The sequence below is a fragment of the Alosa sapidissima genome, chromosome 17 (genome assembly GCF_018492685.1).
Source record: "Alosa sapidissima isolate fAloSap1 chromosome 17, fAloSap1.pri, whole genome shotgun sequence".
In the NCBI taxonomy this organism is placed as follows: Eukaryota; Metazoa; Chordata; class Actinopteri; order Clupeiformes; family Clupeidae; genus Alosa; species Alosa sapidissima.
Window position 1 is genome coordinate 8381603 of NC_055973.1, and position 17524 is coordinate 8399126.

Genomic DNA, 17524 nt, shown 5'->3' on the forward strand with positions numbered 1-17524 from the left:
GATGTGGGGCTATTTAATTAAGATCAATTTCCAAAAGATTTGTTTTATTCCTTTAGCATGTGTAACCTGCGTTGTGTTGAACCTGCGCGATTCAGCCCTGCACACGCCCGGACTCGAACCCGCGAACAGCAGCACCTCAGATCAAAGTCAAAGTCTGCTTTATTGTCAATTTCTTCACATGTCAAGACATACAAAGAGATCGAAATTATGTTTCCCACTATCCCACGGTGGAGACAAGACATATTTTAACCAATTAGGTCCACAGACAAACATAATATTCAAGTAAACAATATAAAAAGTAAATAAGAAGGCACATACAATGAAGAAATAAGAGCAGCAAAATTTGGTTGAAATTGTGCAATTGTGCATACAGTAGACAGTCAATATAATAGTGCAAAAGTCAGGCCAATAAATGGCTGAGGTAGTTCTGTTTGACCTAAGTATACAAGTGGCATAGTGGTGCAAGTTATGTAAGAGCAGCAGAAGTGTGTTCAGAAGTGTTTTCAGGACAACAGGACAACAACAACAAGTTGCAAAGTGTACAAGTGGAGTAGTGCAAGTGGAGTAGTGCAAGGCAGCCATTGTGGGTCCAAAAGTCCAGGATGTTATGTGGCTGAGGGTGGAGGGGGGAGAGAGTTTAGCATCCTAACAGCCTGGTGTATGAAGCTGTTGGTGAGTCTGGTGGTGTGGGAGCGCAGGCTTCTGTACCTCTTCCCAGAGGGCAGTTGATCAATCTTGCGGGTGAGGTGGGAGGTGTACTGTAAATGTCCTTCAGGGAGGGGAGTGAGGCACCAATAATCCTTCCAGCTGTGTTCACTATGCGCTGCAGGGCTTTCCTGTTGTATTCAGTGCAGCTTCCGCCCCACACAGCGATACAGCTGGAGAGGATGCTCTCAATGGTGCCTCGGTAGAATGTGGTCATGATGGCTGGTGGAGCACTTGCTCGCCTGAGTTTCCGCAGGAGCTTTCTTCGCCAGTGATGCAGTGTTGGTGGTCCAGGAGAGGTCTTCACTGATGTGCACCCCCAGGAATTTGGGGCTGCTCACTCTCTCCACCACAGCACCGTCGATGGTCAGTGGCAGGTGTTGGGTGTGACCTCTCCGGAAGTCAACAACAATCTCCTTGGTCTTGCTGACGTTCAGCAGGAGGTTGTTGTCCCTGCACCACGTGGTCAGAAGGTCGACCTCCATCCTGTATTGAGTCTCGTCGCCCTTGGTGATGAGACCCACCAGAGTTGTGTCGTCAGCAAATTTCACTATGTGGTTGTTGCTGTAGGTTGCAGTGCAGTCATGCGTCAGCAGGGTGAAGAGCAGCGGACTGAGCACGCAGCCTTGGGGGGGCCCCCGTGCTCAGTGTGATGCTGCTTGAGATATTGTTGCCAACACGTACTACTTGAGGCCTCTGACAGAGGAAGTCCAGTAGCCAGTTGCAGAGGTAGGTACTGAGTCCCAGTTTGTCAAGTTTGCAGATGAGTTGTTGTGGTATTATGGTGTTGAATGCAGAACTGAAGTCTATAAACAGCAATCTCACAAATGAGTCTCTTTTTTCCAGCTGGGTGAGGGCTGAGCATATTGTATCCTCTGTGGACCGTTTGGCTCGGTATGCAAACTGGAAGGGGTCCAGGGTGGGGGGGGGGGGGGGGGGGGGGAATGGATTTGATGTGTGACATGACAAGCCGCTCAAAGCACTTCATGATGATGGGTGTCAGTGTCACGGGGCGGTAGTCATTGAAGCAGGATGGAGCAGTTTTCTTCGGCACAGGTATAATAGTGGCAGCTTTGAAACATGATGGGACGATGGCTTGCTTCAGGGAAGTGTTAAAGATGTCTGTGAAGACATCCTTAAGCTCCTCAGCGCAGTCCTTCAGCGCACGACCTGGGATGTTGTCTGGGCCTGCTGCTTTACGGGTGTTGATAGCAGCAAAGTGTCCTCTTCACGCTGTCGGCAGAGAGGCACAGGGGCTGCTCGTGTGGAAAGGGAGGGGTCTTCTGTGGGCAAGTGCTGTTTTGTGCTTCAAAGCGAGCAAAGAAGCGGTTCAGATTGTTGAGCAGAGGGATGTTGCTCTCACAGCTCTGTGGCGTGGGCTTGTAGTCCGTGATGGCCTGAATGCCCTGCCATAGGCTTTGTGCGTTCCTGCTGTCTTTGAAGTGGGTGGTAATCTTGTGAGTGTATTCCTTTTTTGCTTCCTTGATGCCACGGGACAGGTTGGCTCTCGCTGTTCTCATGCCAGCTTCATGCCCAGCTCTGTAGGCTTTGTCTCTGGCCCTCAGCAGCCTGAGGACATCCCCTGTCAGCCATGGCTTCCAGTTAGCCCGAGTGATGATGTCTTTTGTGTGGGTCACATCATCAATGCACTTGGTGATGTAAGAGGTTACAGTGTCTGTATACTCCTCTATGTCTGTCTGGTTGTTGCAAGTGGCTGCCTGCTTAAACATTTCCCAGTCTGTTGTGTCAAAGCAGTCTTGCTTGCGAACCGGTTTGTTTGCTTTCACTCTTTGTCTGTATGCGGGCATTAGCATAACCGTGATATGGTCAGAAAGTCCAATGTGGGGGAGGGGGGTGGCTTTGTATGCTCCTTTGTGTGTAGTGTAGACCAGGTCCAGGATGTTGTCTCCTCTTGTTGGAAAATCAACATGCTGGTGTAGCTTTGGAAGAACAGTTTTAAGATCTGCATGGTTAAAATCTCCAGCGAAGATGGTGAAACCATCTGGGTGTGCCGTCTGTTGTTCACTGACAGCCTGGTACAGTTCACTTAGAGCCGCGTTCCTATCGCTGTTATTGTTGGTAGGCGGGATGTATACTGTGACTAGCAGAATCGCAGTAATTTCCCTTAGCAGGTAAAAAAGGACGGCACTTTATGATTATAAACTCCGCCAGTGGTGAGCAGTGTTTGCATACTACTGTACTGCAGTGTCCCGGCACCATTCGTCACGGATGTAAACACAGATCCTCGTGATTTTCCTCCCTTTACAATGGCCCTGTCTGCTCGATAGCATGCTAGCTGCTCCAGTTGTACAGCAGAGTCCGGAATGTTGTCATTTAACCAAGTTTCAGTGAAGACGAGCACACAGGGGGTTCCATGTTCCGTGTTGTGCATGCATTACTTGAAAAGAACTAGCTCCAGTTATGTATGAACAGTGAAGATAACAAACTCTTAAAAATGTAAAAAACGTGAACTTGAAGAAGTGAAAATTGAAACAACTTGAAGCTACATCTATCATGTGTGAACATGCTTAACAAAATATGGTAGCAAAACATGGGAACTAAACGTGCATTATGAATATAATCAGTGGGAGCCCTGTGCTTGTTTCCCTGCAACAAGAAGGTTCCATCTGGGGGTGATGGAAGACAGTGACACCCTCAGTGTGTTTGAAATGTCCAGTCGATTGCGCAATTTGGTCTTAGTTGCAGTCATTGCCGAAAACCTGGCCTTGCATAGATACATGGTGGGAAATGGTAGCAACGTTTTCAGCGCTTTTACGGCTATCTCGGGATATTCTGCTTTGGTTTTCATCCAAAAACCCGCCAGAGAGGTTTCCTCATAGCCTACACACTCTTAAGACCACAGTCATTTGCAATTTTGATCAACTGCTCTTCCTCCTGCGCTGACAAGTTAGGACTATTCGGGATATTGACAAATGGGTTGCGGACCCACTCATTGGTTTGCCGTGGATCTTTGGAGGATGGGAAATAACGCTCAAACTCATTTGAAAGTGCAACAAGGTGATCGCGCACCAGCTGCGAGAGAAAGGGCCCTGCCTCAGTCTCTCCCAAAACGCCCACTACTGTTTGGAACATATCAAATACACCCCGATCCACTCGTCGTACCCACAAATCAAGCTTGGCTTTAAATGTAGCGACTTTATCTGCCATTTTAAAGACAGTCGCCATTCTCCCCTGCAGTGACAGGTTGAGGTCATTAAGCAACCCGAATAATATGTCACACAGGTAAGCGAGTTTTGATACCCAGCCCTCATCACTAAAATATGCAGCTAACGGTGACTTTTTTTTCTGTAAGTAATCTCTGCAGCGGCTCTCGCAACTCAAACACTCTGGCCAGTGACCTGCAACCAACCAACTTGGATAGCGTACCACGGTGACCTATTCACCCTCTCTAACAACTGTGCCTCAATATCCTCTGACATATCATCAATTCGCCTATGGACAGTGCTTGCAGAAAGCTGTACCTGAGCTATTTGTTTAGCTGCAGCCTCCCCAAGGAGTTCATTGCACATGCCTTTACCAGCAGGCAGAATTAACTCTTCCCCAATAGTAAAGGGCTTCTTAGATTTAGCAATCCGACTAGCCACTATGAGGCTTTTAGCGCAGCCACGTTCACCGATGTGGTTGCTTTACGCACTAGTTTTTTGTCCTTCTTGCTCGCGTTTCTTACGCTCAAAGAACTCAAGGGGTTTGTCTTTAAGTGTAGGATGCTTGGACTCTAGATGTAGCTTTGATGGTTTCATTGCTTCGTTTGACAACTTATCGCCAAATACCACACATAAAGGACTTGGTGCATGCGAGTCACCGGTCTCTGCGAAACCATATTTTAAATATGACTCGTCATATTTCGTATTGAATGACCCCTTCTTTTTCTTTGAGGTATCTGGCTCACCATCGTCAGTGGGTATTATTGCGAATGTGACATTATTGCGAATTAAATTGAGTTTATTTAGTTTGCATGCATTTTTTTTTAAACTCTTGTCGTAGGCTACGGCCCGGTTAGGAATGTCCCGCGGCCCGGTGGTTGGGGACCGCTGCTATAGACTATAGAAAAAAAATACATTGACTCATATTTCTTTTGGCAGTATTTGACTTAATTGATAAACAGCCAATCTAAACCACATTAGCATAGGAAGCCTTGAAGAGGTCACAATCATACACAATATACAAACTCAGAATGCAGTAAGATACCACATCTCCAGTGGAAACCAGTGTATTGGATGCAGTCTGCTAGCAGATGTGTATTCCAACCAGCAAAAAGCATTACAACTTATCTTTTTGTGTCAAATCCCTCCCTTTCATATCAAATAGGCCCTTTTCTGCACAACATACAACAAGAAGAAACCAACAATACTCTTAGGAATGGTTGATGGTCCTTGAACACAGACCCCTTCCCCAGATAACCTGTTGGTGTTAAATTAGATACGTTTACTGTAGATTAGATATACTTTATTCCTCCTAGAATGAAGATTACAGTGTTCCAGCATCCATTTAGGTTATTTGGGGCAGCCGTGGCCTACTGGTAAGCACTTCGGACCTGTAACCGGAGGGCTGCCGGTTCGAACCCCGACCAGTAGGCACGACTGAAGTGCCCTTGAGCATGGCCGCTGTTGATGCAGGCAGCTCACTGCGCCGGCATTAGTGTGTACTTCACCTCACTGTGTGTACACTGTGTGCTGTGTGTGTTTCACGGATTGGGATAAATGCAGAGACCAAATTTCCCCTCACGGGATCAAAAGAGTATATATACTTATATACTTACTTATAAACATAAAAAACAAAAGATTCACACACTGAAAAAAAAAAAGAATCGCTGGATTTACCTGATTTTATCATGTATATCAGTTGCACATGAATGAAATGTCTAGGTTTATGTTTAGGTTATTTGATCAAGTATTTTCAATGAAATTGATTAAGTTAAGTTTATATTAAGTATTTAATTAATTTCAATGTCATTGTGTTTACAGGCGGCATGAAATTAGGCATTCAGATGTACTTGCAACATCAATATTAAAGGACAACTTTGAATATGCTGTGCCTCAATATTAAGAAGCATTAAGAAGTTGAAAACATGAGCTATGAAACCACTGATACTTTGTACATCAGTGGTCCCCAAATGGCGGCCCGCGGGCCAGATCCGGCCCAGTTACGGCACATTTTTGGCCCGCCACGTCATATCTGGACAAAGGTAAACAGCGCCATCTATGGCCATGGATGATTAGCAATCTCTCCACTTCAGCAGGTGACATCTCAGCTAGTAATCAGGAGTGAGTGAAATCTTATGTGGACTTGTAACAGTCATGACAGCAGACCATGGCAAGTACAAAAAAACGTAAAGTTGATAGCGAAAATCGTCAGTTTAAACCCGACTGGACGGATCAGTTTTGCTTTATTTTACCTGAGCATCCAAATGCTAAGCCAACATGCATGATATGCATGCAGACTGTAGCCGTCTGCAATGTTGACAATATCAAGAGGCACTTCACTAGTATGCATGCCTCTAGTTTTAATTCAAACTACCCTGAAAACTCAGATAACCGCAGACAGAAAATAGCCAACATGCAATCTTCATTCAGACGCTCCATTTTTACCATGGAGAGATTTACCACAGCACAACAAAGGGCAAGCGCAGCATCTTTACGTGTTTCTTGGAATATTGGGAGAGCAAAGAAACCCTTCACTGATGCCGTGTTGGTAAAAAAGTGTGCAATTGATATGGTTGAAGAGGTTTTATGTCACAACGAGAAAAACAAGCAGAATATTGTGGAGCTACTAAAGCAGGTGCCATTGTCGGCCAACACCGCAACAAGAAGAATGGAAGTTTTATCTGAGGATTGTTCATTCAAACTAAACAATGATCTGATTAAGGCAGAGGCCATGTCACTGGCAATTGACTCGTCTTGTGACCGAACCGATATGGAACAGCTGTCTGTGTTCGTCAGATTTTTTGATGGAAATGTATTTCGGGAAGAGCTACTTTGTTTGCTACCTCTGCCTGGGCGCACAACTGGGGAGATCCTATTTAACAAACTGACACATTTCTTTGCGAAGACAGGCTTGGATGTTAACAAAGTCGTGGCTGTCGTTACCGATGGAGCCCCATCTATGCTGGGACATCGCAAGGGCTTGGTGAGCAGGCTTTCCGCAATTCACCTAGCCTAGAAATCTAGACGCACCCTAGCGGCGGCAAATTAATTTGCTCAGCCTGTATGTCTAGTATCAAACCATAGGGATTTCTATTGGCTGACGCCGTGGACTTCATCCAATCACAGCGCTCTATTTTGTTAGAGTCTTAAGGCGGGCTTAACAGGATAACGACAGTCCTGTGACGGTGAACAACAAGGAAGGTGGCTATGGCTAACGAAGAGCGGTTGTTTGAATCGGCATTGGCGTCAACTTTGGAGGAGCTGGACTTGTGCTTTTCTTTGAAAGTTGAGCAACACAATGCACTTAAGTAATTCCTTTCGAAGAAGGATGTATTTGCCGTTTTGCCGACCGGATACGGATATGGTCGTAGCGCTGGCCTATTGCCTGCCTAGGCAGTTTGAAAGACAATTCTCTGCCCGCCCCTTGGATTAAGCGAGGTAAATGGTTCGATTCCAGACTATACATTTCAATGATATAGGATGGCCCGTCAGGCTACAATTCACCCAGAGCTCTTGACATTTCATTGAATTATTCACCAATCAGTACTGTGCACTAAACTTGGCAAGGAAATGAAAGAGATCATGGATTCGGTGACAAAACTGGTAAATTTTGTTCGGGAGAAATCTAGTCTGCAACACCGCATTTTCAGAGCATTGTTGGAGGAAATGTCAGCGGAGCACACAGACCTTCTGCTACATAACGATGTTCGCTGGCTTAGCAAAGGCCGTGTGTTGGAGCGGGTGTGTGACCTGCACGATGAGCTTGTGTCCTTTCTCTCCAACCTAAAGAGCCCAAAAGCACTTGAATTCCACGTGTTTTTAAGTGACGAGAAGATGGCATGTGTGTTTTTTTTGAGTGACATCATGTCTCATCTGAATCACCTTAACCTTCAACTACAAGGCAAGAATCATACTGTTGCAGACATGTACGAGGCTACTGAAGCATTCCAGGCAAAGCTGGGCCTTTTGGAGAGAGACATTCGTGGAAGAAAGTTGCACTTTCCTCGTTTACGGCAGCACTGTGAGAAGAACAACATGTGGGAGAATCCAGCAATGACGCAATTTGTGTCCAATTTGGCAGAAAACTTCAAGGAACGATTTGAAAACTGCCGTAAACTGTCAAATGACATCCTTCTCTTTCTGAGACAGCCGTTCTCTGTGTCACCTGATGGCCAGTGAACATCAGAGGCCAAAAAGCTGCTGCCTTCTACAGATGAACCAACGCTTCAGATGGAGGTCTTGGAATTGAAAACTTCTGATGTGCTTAAAGCACAACACAAGGAAACAGGATTGACTGAATTTTGGATCAACATTGATCAAGAAAGATTCAAAAACAGCAGAAGAGTCGCCATGCTCCTTCTAACGATATTCCCCTCCACATATATATGTGAATCCTCTTTTTCTGCGATGAACTGTCGAAAAAACCAAGCAAGAAACAAACTTTCAGATGTGCACCTTGGCCAGTGTTTGAAGATTGCCACAACTGGATATACACCTGACTTTAGGAAGATGGCCTTATCCAGTCACTATCATTTCTCACACTGATTGGTGAGTGAATCAATTTTTGTCTTTCAATATTGTTAATTACTTGAAGTGAATTTTTAGTAAGCACACATATAAATAATGATATCTTGTCTCATTTCTTGAACCCCCCCCCCCCTGTCTCCAGGGACTGATGTGGCTGATACTGTTCTGTGGAGAGCTGTTTGAGTTTCAGTTTCTTTTTTGCACTCCCTATCTCTCTTGCTATCTGTCTCTGGTTTAAATGTTAATTCTCCACAATTTGCTTCTGCAGAGTTTGCCTCTGCTCACACTTGGCACTTACATGTGTGGCAGCTGATAATGTTCAAAGTGGGAGGAAGTTACATTACTCAAATCTCAGTGTTTCCCACACAAAGGCTAATCTGTGGCGGTGCGCCACAGATTCGAAACCGACCGCCACAGATTGCGTTTCGTAATTTATTTATTTATTTATTTATTTAAATATTTAACGCTATTTAAAACATGCAGCGTATTCGTTCCGCTGCATTTACTTTCCCTGCTCTCCGCCCGTCTCTCTGTCACTCTCACATAGGCCTGCTCACACACACAGCCCCTCCCCTCCGTGCACACCGCGTCTGTCTCCATGAAAACGACATCCTTGGAAGCAGAGAAGACGGCTGGCGAAATTCACAAGCTCACGAAAGGTTGGTATCTCGTGAACACTTCTAACACAATCACAGATTAAAAAGTGCTATAAAAATATTTTCTTTTCTGAATACAATGGTTTCAGTGTGTTAATGTTGGACTCCCGACCCTAGCAAACAAGCGATTGCGCCTTCTTTATAAAAGTTAACGAGTCGCAAGTTTGCGGTAAAATGTAGTTGGGTTGTCGAGGTCAAAACACTATATGTAGCAGCTTTGAATCAAATAAATGTATTGTAAATAATGTTATGTCGTTTTTTACTCTTACACTGAACGTTTGCTGCTTCAATGCAGATGAGTATTTAAAAGTATTTTCCGCGATTGAAAAAGGCACGTGTTGAGGATGAGGACCAGCCTGAACCGGAGGTATCAGTCTGAAACAGAGCTGAACAGTCCGACCAGTGTAATTAGTTATCCTATTAATTTGTTTATAATATTTTCAGGCTTCAACCAGTGCTGCTCAAGGAGAAAGACAAGGTCAGGGAGAGAAAGAAATAGATTTGTTAGTAGGGGTCGACCAATTATCGGCCTGGCCGATTATTAGGGCCGATATTTAGCATTTTTATAATAATCGGTATCGGTCATTTTTTCCACCGATAAGCCGATATTGAAATGGATAAAGAAGGAAACGCGCTATTTTGTCTGTAAAGCTTCTCTCACTCCCTGCATTTACTCTGTGGTCAAGAGCATTGTCCCGCCCACTACACCATCTGATTTGTTAGTTAGCACGAATGCAGCCAATCAGGATCAAAGACTGAACACAGACAAAGTTTAGGATTCTCACTGAGGCAGACTGGGCTTCAGCTGTAGCCTACGGAGCTATTTTTCGAAGGTAAGGAAGGTAGCCTACATTGCTAAAGTTGCAGTGAATCACAATCATCTACACTGAAGTTACAAAAACACCACTTTGTAAGCTATTGTCTCTTTGATCCGGATCAATAAGTAAAGCACCCACTTCCTTCATTTAGCGAATTCCCGATTAATGCACGTTACTGATGCTGTTTACTAGTTAGCCCACAAACTCGGGTGCTGCGCGTCGGGAGTTCTCTGCCTCCGCCTCGTTCGTTAATTGTGAATAACGGGACACCTCGGCGGACATAGTACAGACAAGTCCTAAATTATGCGATAGCGAACGTCAAAAAGTCTAATTGCTCCTTTTTGAAACGGACTGTCAGAAAAGATTACATGCACCAAGGGCCAACCGTAATTTAATCCGACCTGAACAAAATCGCGTCATGAGCTGGCTATTAACGTGCCTTTTAGGCTCTCAAAAGTGTAGCTTATAGCCTACACATGGACACAAATTGCATGCTTAAATAGCCTAAGAACTATTTTAAAACTGTTTTGTTAAACTATTCAACCGTAACACTTGCCATCACGCATGCACCTCTTCCTCTCCCGTGCACTCACACACACGATGGCAAAGCATCCTCTTTGTGACAGGTCCCTTAACAAGCACATAGCCCATTGTGCAGGCCTACTCTATGAAAATAATTGCCATCACTCAGCTCTTGGATTAACATGATACACAGGATTTACACTTGCAAAGTGATGCAAGTTGATAGACAATTGTGTATCAAAAGAAGAAAGAAAAGTTTGCATAATTAAATGATTTTTAATTAAATTTTTGCAGCATATAGCCTTTACTATTTACCCCCCTTTTTGACAACTGACATATCGGTTTTACATATCGGTTATCGGCCTCCTGTTTTGGTAATAATTGATATCGGTATCGGCCCTGAAAAAACCATATCGGTCGATCCCTATTTGTTAGGCATTGAAGAAAGAGTAGGAGAGGAGGACAGCATCCAACATGCCGCTGTGAGAGAGCCAGCTGAAGCAACAGGTGAGATAGACAAACAGATGTAGAAGCAGGCAGGTAGGCTAAGAAAGCAGGTGTCAGGACAAGGGAACTCATTTATATTCTTCTGTTTCTGGCAGATAGGACTTTGGCAACATCCAAAAGCACTAAACACAGGGGCACTGGATTCAACCCTGAGTGGTTGAACATGCCTCAGTTCAAGTCATGGTTGTACCACACACAGCATGGTAAACTTGTCTGTATAATTATGCTCCTTTACAAATAATCAGAAATATTGATTTAATGATTCTTCTTTTTATATCATTAGCATTTATGTAATATGTAATATGATTAAAAAACACAAAGTGTGACTGTGGAATGTCTGGCTATTTAGCTAATTTAATTAATTATCAATGTACTTTATAAAGGGATGTTTTGTAGACTGTGCAGGCAGCACAAGCCTGCGCCTAAGAAAGGTGCCACAAAGAGGGCATTTGTTGAGGTCGGGGCTCTTTCCTATAGAAAAGACTATATAGAGCGGCACATCACCACAGAGCACCACCAGGAGAGTATCAGATGCCAGGCATCTCTTGCATCTGGTAATTTCTGAGTCCAATAGCAGATCATATATAATAATAATAATAATAATAATAATATTATAACTTAATTTAGTAAGGCTCAAATAATCTTCTAACAATTTTGGCATTTACGGGTGTCTCTGTAATGGACACTTTTGAGCCTACTGTTGTGGTAGAGCACGAGGCCATCATTGGTGGCTTCAAGTGTCTCTACTGGCTTGTAAAAAATGAAAAGGCCCACCATAACAACTACCCAAAGCTTCTGAGCCTGGCAGGGTTTTGGTTTTGGGGTTTTAAGAAGTTAAAAGGTAGCACTTATAAATGTCACCTATCCATTATTTAAACTTACATTTAATCTCTACATTATTGACTATATATTTTTTAATAAGTTATAAAGTACCTTTTTTCCCTTTTTCAATGTCTAGATTGACCAAAGGAATAATTACAGATCTCATCGAATAATTGATGAGATGCTTGAGATTTTATCTCATGAAATTGAGGAGCCTATTCTGATGGCCATAAGATCATCACAGGCAATTAGTCTGGGAATAGATGAAAGCACAGATGTGTCTGTGTCCAGGCAGCTTGATCTGCATGTCAGGTATGCATGTATTTTCTTTGTCAGAATTACATACATCATGGTCCCCGTTGAAGAACTGTTGATATTAAATGCTATTCTCACAGATACATGGATAAAGAGGGAAAGACATTTAATCAATTTCTGGATCTTGTCACTGTTCCGGATGGAAAAGCATTGTGTCAGCTGTTAAACAAGTGCTATTAGACAAAGGTATCCCAACAGAGAGGCTGCATGGGCTCGGGACTGATGGGGCAGCCGTAATGACAGGTAATTATTTAAAACTATGCGTTTTAAGAGCATCTTGGGGGTTGAATCCCTAAATATTGTAACTAAATATTGTTTTTTTTAAATCTAGGGCGTGTGAATGGGGTGGGAAAGCAGCTAACAGACTGCTTCCCCAAACTTGTGACCGTGGCCTGTGCTGCCCACAGACTGGCCCTTGCCTGCAAAAATTCGTCAAATAACGTAAAATACATGGCTACTTTCAGGGACCACCTTCAGGACCTCTACTTATATTTCAGCAATAGTGCAAACCGTACTGCCACTCTGAAGGCTGCATCCACTACCCTGGGTGTCAGTGACTTAAAGCTAAAGGTAATATTATTCTGATATTAATAGTCATCTTTTGTCTATTCATAACTAATCATTATTGCATGACATTTACAGGAAGTGAAAGACACACGCTGGCTCTCACAGCACAAGGCTATTGAGACGCTACAGAGGAACCTGAGTGCTGTCCTTGGAGCGTTGGCAGTGGAGGCAGAGGTGCGCAAATGTCCTGGGGCAAAGGGGCTCTACACATTCTGTGCTATGTACAGATTTGTGGCTGCCGTATACCTCCAGGCCGATGTTTTGCCCCACCTCGCCTGCCTGTCCAAAGTCTTTCAGAAAGCACATGTAAACTTTTTACATATAAAAGAGCAGGTATGATAAATGCATTGACATTATTTTTTGCATGTACTAAATGGCAGGACATTTATATTTAAATGTAGGTTCCTGTGACAATCCAGACTCTCAGAGACATCAAAGAGGCTGGACAAACTCCACTCCCTGGATCTTTCTTGTCTCGCCTCCACCAGGACCTTGGTGATCCCCAAGGACTTGGAGCTTATGATATCCAGCATGAGGAGGAGAGGGATAAGAGAGGGCGAGAGGTCCGAGATGAGTCAAGGGAGGGACATTGGGCCAGATTCCAGCGAGAGGTAAGAGTGCATGAGAAGTACAACACTGTTGTTAGCAGTCCTGAACATACTCTCTGGTTTGGCCCTTAATGCCCATCATCAAAACTGAGTGTAGGCTCTTCTAAAAAGATGTTGATCTGGTCTTTGTAGGTCATTCACCCTTACATAACTAGCCTGGAAACAAATCTGGAGAAGAGATTCCATAATCTGGACATCCTTGGAGCCTTCCATGTCTTGGGGCCACAATCAGCTGCTCTAACAGACAATACAATGAACATCTCTCATCTGCAGACTCTTTCCAGGAAATGTTGTCCTCAGCATGAGAAGGAAGTCATTCAGGAGTGGCTCTCGTTCAAGAACCATGTCCTTACTGGGATATTCAAGGTGAGTGAATTGACCGTTCACAACACACACACACACACACACTAATGCCATGACAAACCCTTATCTTTCAAGAACAAGAACCAGGAGGAGCTCTTGAGTTTACTGGCAAGTGAGTTTGATGAGTGGGCCAACCTCTACCCCTGCCTGAGCCTTCTTGCAAGCATTGCTCTGGTTATCCCTGTTTCCTCTGTAAACTGTGAACGGGATTTCTCAACAATGAAAAGGTTAATAGCAATACATTGAAATTCCCAATGCCTTTATATTCGTGCGTTTTGTATTGATAATAATTAGCATTTTGCTTTATCTTCAGGTAAAAACAGACCTCAGGAATAAACTCCAGGGAGAACACCTGGCAGCTTGCCTGAGGATCTCTATCAATGGACCCTGTCCTGAGGCCTTTCCATATGATAGGGCATTGGAATCTTTTTTTAGCAAGCCCCGTAAAATCAGGTGCCCTGATAAAAGTTGCCGACTTTGCGGTAGGCTGTATAAACAGTAGGCTGTTTATACCAAATGTAGTATAGGGTGTGAAATTTGTACAGCTGTGGGATTTGTATAGGGTGTTAGATGTGTAGATTTTTGGTCTGGTGTGTGGATTTTGTAGAGGTAAGGAAATTTGAATGGGGTGTGAGTTTTGTGTAGGGTGTTAAATTTAATGTAATAAAGTTTTGTGTAACCAATTATTAATGAATTAATGAAGGAATTCTTCGTCTCCCCCGGTCAAACCCTAAATACTGTGCCTGATTAAGTAATTAGACACAGGTGTGCTGAGCAGCAAAGCAGGGAGACAGGAGATGCAGTAGGTCAACAGCAAAACATGGAATGGAGTTGACCACCTGGGAATGGAGCACCTTAAAAGTGCAGCCATTCAGGTAGATACAGGAAAACCCGGCTCAGGATCTGGAAGGTCCTGGATGATTCGTGGCAGCACCCCCCCTCCTACGGACAGCACCGGGCGGTCTAGACAGGGCCTCTGGGTTCCGACGATGAAAATCTTTGATCATGGTTCGAACCAAGATGAAGCGCACTGAAACCCAGCTTCTCTCCTTTGGTCCGTACCCTCTACAGTCTACTAGGTACTGTAAGCCACGACAACGTCGACGGACCTTCAGCAGCTCCTTAACTGTAAAGGTCTCACCACCATCGATGATCTTAGGTGCTGGTGGAGCCTTGGTGGGAGGAGAAAGAGGACTGGAGACAAGGGGTCATAACTAGGACACATGGAAAGACGGGTGAACACGTCTCATGGACCGGGGCAGACATAACCGAACAGTGTTAGGATTTATGATTTTAGAAATAGTGAAAGGGCCCACAAACCTTGGAGCCAGCTTACGTGACGTAACTTGAAGGGGTAGGTTTGCTGTACTAAGCATTACTCTTTGACCTGGCTGGTAGACAGGAGCAGGAGTCTGCCGCTGATCTGCTTTTCTATTTATCGCCTGTGATGCTCTCAAGAGATGATGCCCGGCCCGTATCGATATTCTGCGACAGCGGCGAATAAAAGCTTGAGCAGATGGGACAGACACATCCTTCTCCTGAGTGGGAAACAGGGGTGGCAGGCTGTTGTGAGCATACTCTATCCAGGGTAACATCTGGCTCCAAGAAGAAGTATTCTCAGACACCATGCACCGCAAGGCCACCTCCAGCTCCTGGTTTGCACGTTCAGTCTGACCGTTGGTCTGTGGGTGATAGCCTGAAGATAAACTGGGTCTAGCCCCAATAAGTTTACAGAAATCCCTCCAAAAAAGTGCTGAAAACTGAGGACCCCTATCCGATACAATATCAACAGGTAATCCATGAATGGTCTCACCTGGTCCTGGATCCTGAGCGAGAGACCGCTAAACTACAGTCTCTATATCCAGCTGAGCTGCAGCCACTAAGCAGTGACGAGGGAGAATAGTCTCAGCCTGGTCCAGTGGAGTATCAGGAGCGAACTGTCGGGACAGGGCGTCAGGCTTAACATTCTTGGAACCTGGTCTGTAGGAGAGAACAAAGTTGAAGCGGGGGAAAAAATAGAGACCACCTGGCCTGACGTGAGTTGAGCCTCTTCGCAGACCTTAAATACTCTAGATTTTTATGATCTGTCCACACAATAAATGGCTTCTCTGTGCCCTCTAGCCAGTGCCTCCACTCATCAAAAGCGAGTTTGACCGCTAGTAGCTCTCGATCGCCAATGCCATAATTCTGCTCAGCAGGTGTTATTTTACGAGAAAAATAAGCACTATGATGCATCCTGTTATCATTGGACAATCTCTGTGACAGCACAGCACCCACCCCTGAATCAGAGGCATCCGCTTCCAGTACAAACTGGGCAGAAGGATCAGGGATGATCAGGACTGGGGCAGTGGAAAACCTGGCCTTCAAAATGGAAAGGGCACGTTCAGCCTCCTTGTTCCAGAGAAATGGACGCTTGGTGGACGTGAGTGCCGTGAGTGGAGCCACAACAGAACTATAGTTCTGAATAAACTTCCTATAAAAATTGGCAAAGCCAAGAAAGCGCTGTAACTCCCGGCGAGAGGGAGGAGTAGAACAGTCAGAAACTGCCTTTACTTTCCCTGGATCTTGATCACACCAGGAGAGATGACAAACCCCAAAAATGACGTCTCTTCTGTATGGAAGTCGCATTTCTCAGCCTTAACAAACAACTGATTTTGGAAGAGACGTTGCAACACCACTCTGACATGGGAGCGGTGTGACTCTGCACAGGGTGAAAAAATCTAAATATCATCAAGAAATACAAAAACAAAAACAAACTTATTGATAAGGTCTCTCAAAACATCATTAACTATGGCTTGAAACACAGCAGGAGCTGGAAGGACAAGAAAGGACAAGGTATTCGTAGTGACCACTGGGTGTGTTGAATGCAGTCTTCCATTTGTCTTCCTGTCTGATCCTGACCAAATGATAGGCGTTGCGGAGATCAAGCTTGGAAAACTCTGGTGCATCTTGCAGGAGTTCAAAGGCTGTGAACATCAGAGGCAAAGGGTATCGATTCTTGACGGTGATGTCATTTAAACCTCTATAATCAATGCAGGGATGGAGGCTCTTATCTTTCTTAGCGACAAAAAAAAATCCAGCCCAGCTGGGGAAGATGAGGGAGAATAATGCCTGCAGCCAAGGAAGTGATGTAATGTACTTGTTCATAGCCTCTTGCTCAGGAGGGGAGAGTAGATGTGTCCAGGAGGGGTAGTGCCAGGCAGTCAATGGCGCAGTCATAAGGCCAGTGTGGAGGGAGAGAAGTAGCCCTAGACTTGCTAAAGTCCTGACGAAGATCATGATACTCTGGAGGAACAGAAGAGAGGTCCATGTCCACTTCTATTTCAGACCTTGGAGCAGCCTCCGGAAGCTGGGCAGAGGACAGACAGGTGGCAAGACAATGAGTGCTCCATGAGAGGATAGAACCATCCCTCCAACTGACATGCAGGTTGTGAAGACATAACCATGGAAGGCCTAATACCAGTCAAACATGAAAAGTAAAAGTAATTGACTCGACATGATTCCCAGAAACCTTTAAAATAACAGGCTCTGGGGGAGCCTGGCACCATTCAATGCTCTTGCTGCTAGAGGTGAATCTAGTCTGCATAACTTAATTCCCATTCTATCAGCCATTGCTGTACAAATAAAGTTCTGATCCGCCCCTGAATCAATAAGCGCTTGAACAGAGTGAAGCCTATTATGAATAAGCAATCCAACTAAAAAAAATAGCTCTTTCTGAGGGGGAAGATTGTCCAAGCATGCCCACCTGCAGTCCCACAACTACTGGTGGGCTGTTCCTTTTAAAAGACAGTGAGAGACAAAATGTCCAGACCTGCCGCAATAAACTATGGAATTGGTGTCAATGTGGCGCTTTCTCTCCTCTGCAGATATATGGGTTCTCTCAATCTGCATGGGCTCAACTTCAGAGACAGTGGGATCAGTTGGTGGGGGTGTAGTCCAGGATTGAGGTC

General features: G+C 44.6%; 1 protein-coding gene across 4 annotated transcripts; it reads left to right on the plus strand.

Moving 5' to 3' along the window:
* Positions 1–7340: 7340 nt before the first annotated feature.
* On the plus strand, positions 7341–15525 carry LOC121688957. Of its 4 annotated transcripts, none has more exons than XM_042068877.1 (12): positions 7341–8417; positions 8944–9055; positions 10828–10899; positions 10995–11102; positions 11858–12033; positions 12117–12279; positions 12368–12606; positions 12679–12936; positions 13023–13214; positions 13344–13577; positions 13650–13801; positions 13888–15525. In XM_042068877.1, the coding sequence occupies exons 6-12, from the start codon at positions 12273–12275 to the stop codon at positions 13889–13891; spliced, it is 1086 nt and encodes a 361-aa protein (XP_041924811.1). In that variant the 5' UTR covers positions 7341–8417; positions 8944–9055; positions 10828–10899; positions 10995–11102; positions 11858–12033; positions 12117–12272; the 3' UTR covers positions 13892–15525. The 4 variants fall into 4 exon arrangements, with proteins under 4 accessions (XP_041924811.1, XP_041924813.1, XP_041924814.1 ...); XM_042068879.1 differs by having other exon boundaries at positions 13656–13801; XM_042068880.1 differs by having other exon boundaries at positions 12679–12777; positions 13005–13214.
* Positions 15526–17524: the final 1999 nt, after the last annotated feature.

Excerpts from the sequence above, each read along its gene's own strand:
- LOC121688957 (XM_042068877.1), top strand. Across the intron at positions 12,607-12,678 it reads TCAGTGACTTAAAGCTAAAG|GAAGTGAAAGACACACGCTG; the intron begins GTAATATTATTC and ends TGACATTTACAG. Across the intron at positions 13,215-13,343 it reads GGGCCAGATTCCAGCGAGAG|GTCATTCACCCTTACATAAC; the intron begins GTAAGAGTGCAT and ends TGGTCTTTGTAG.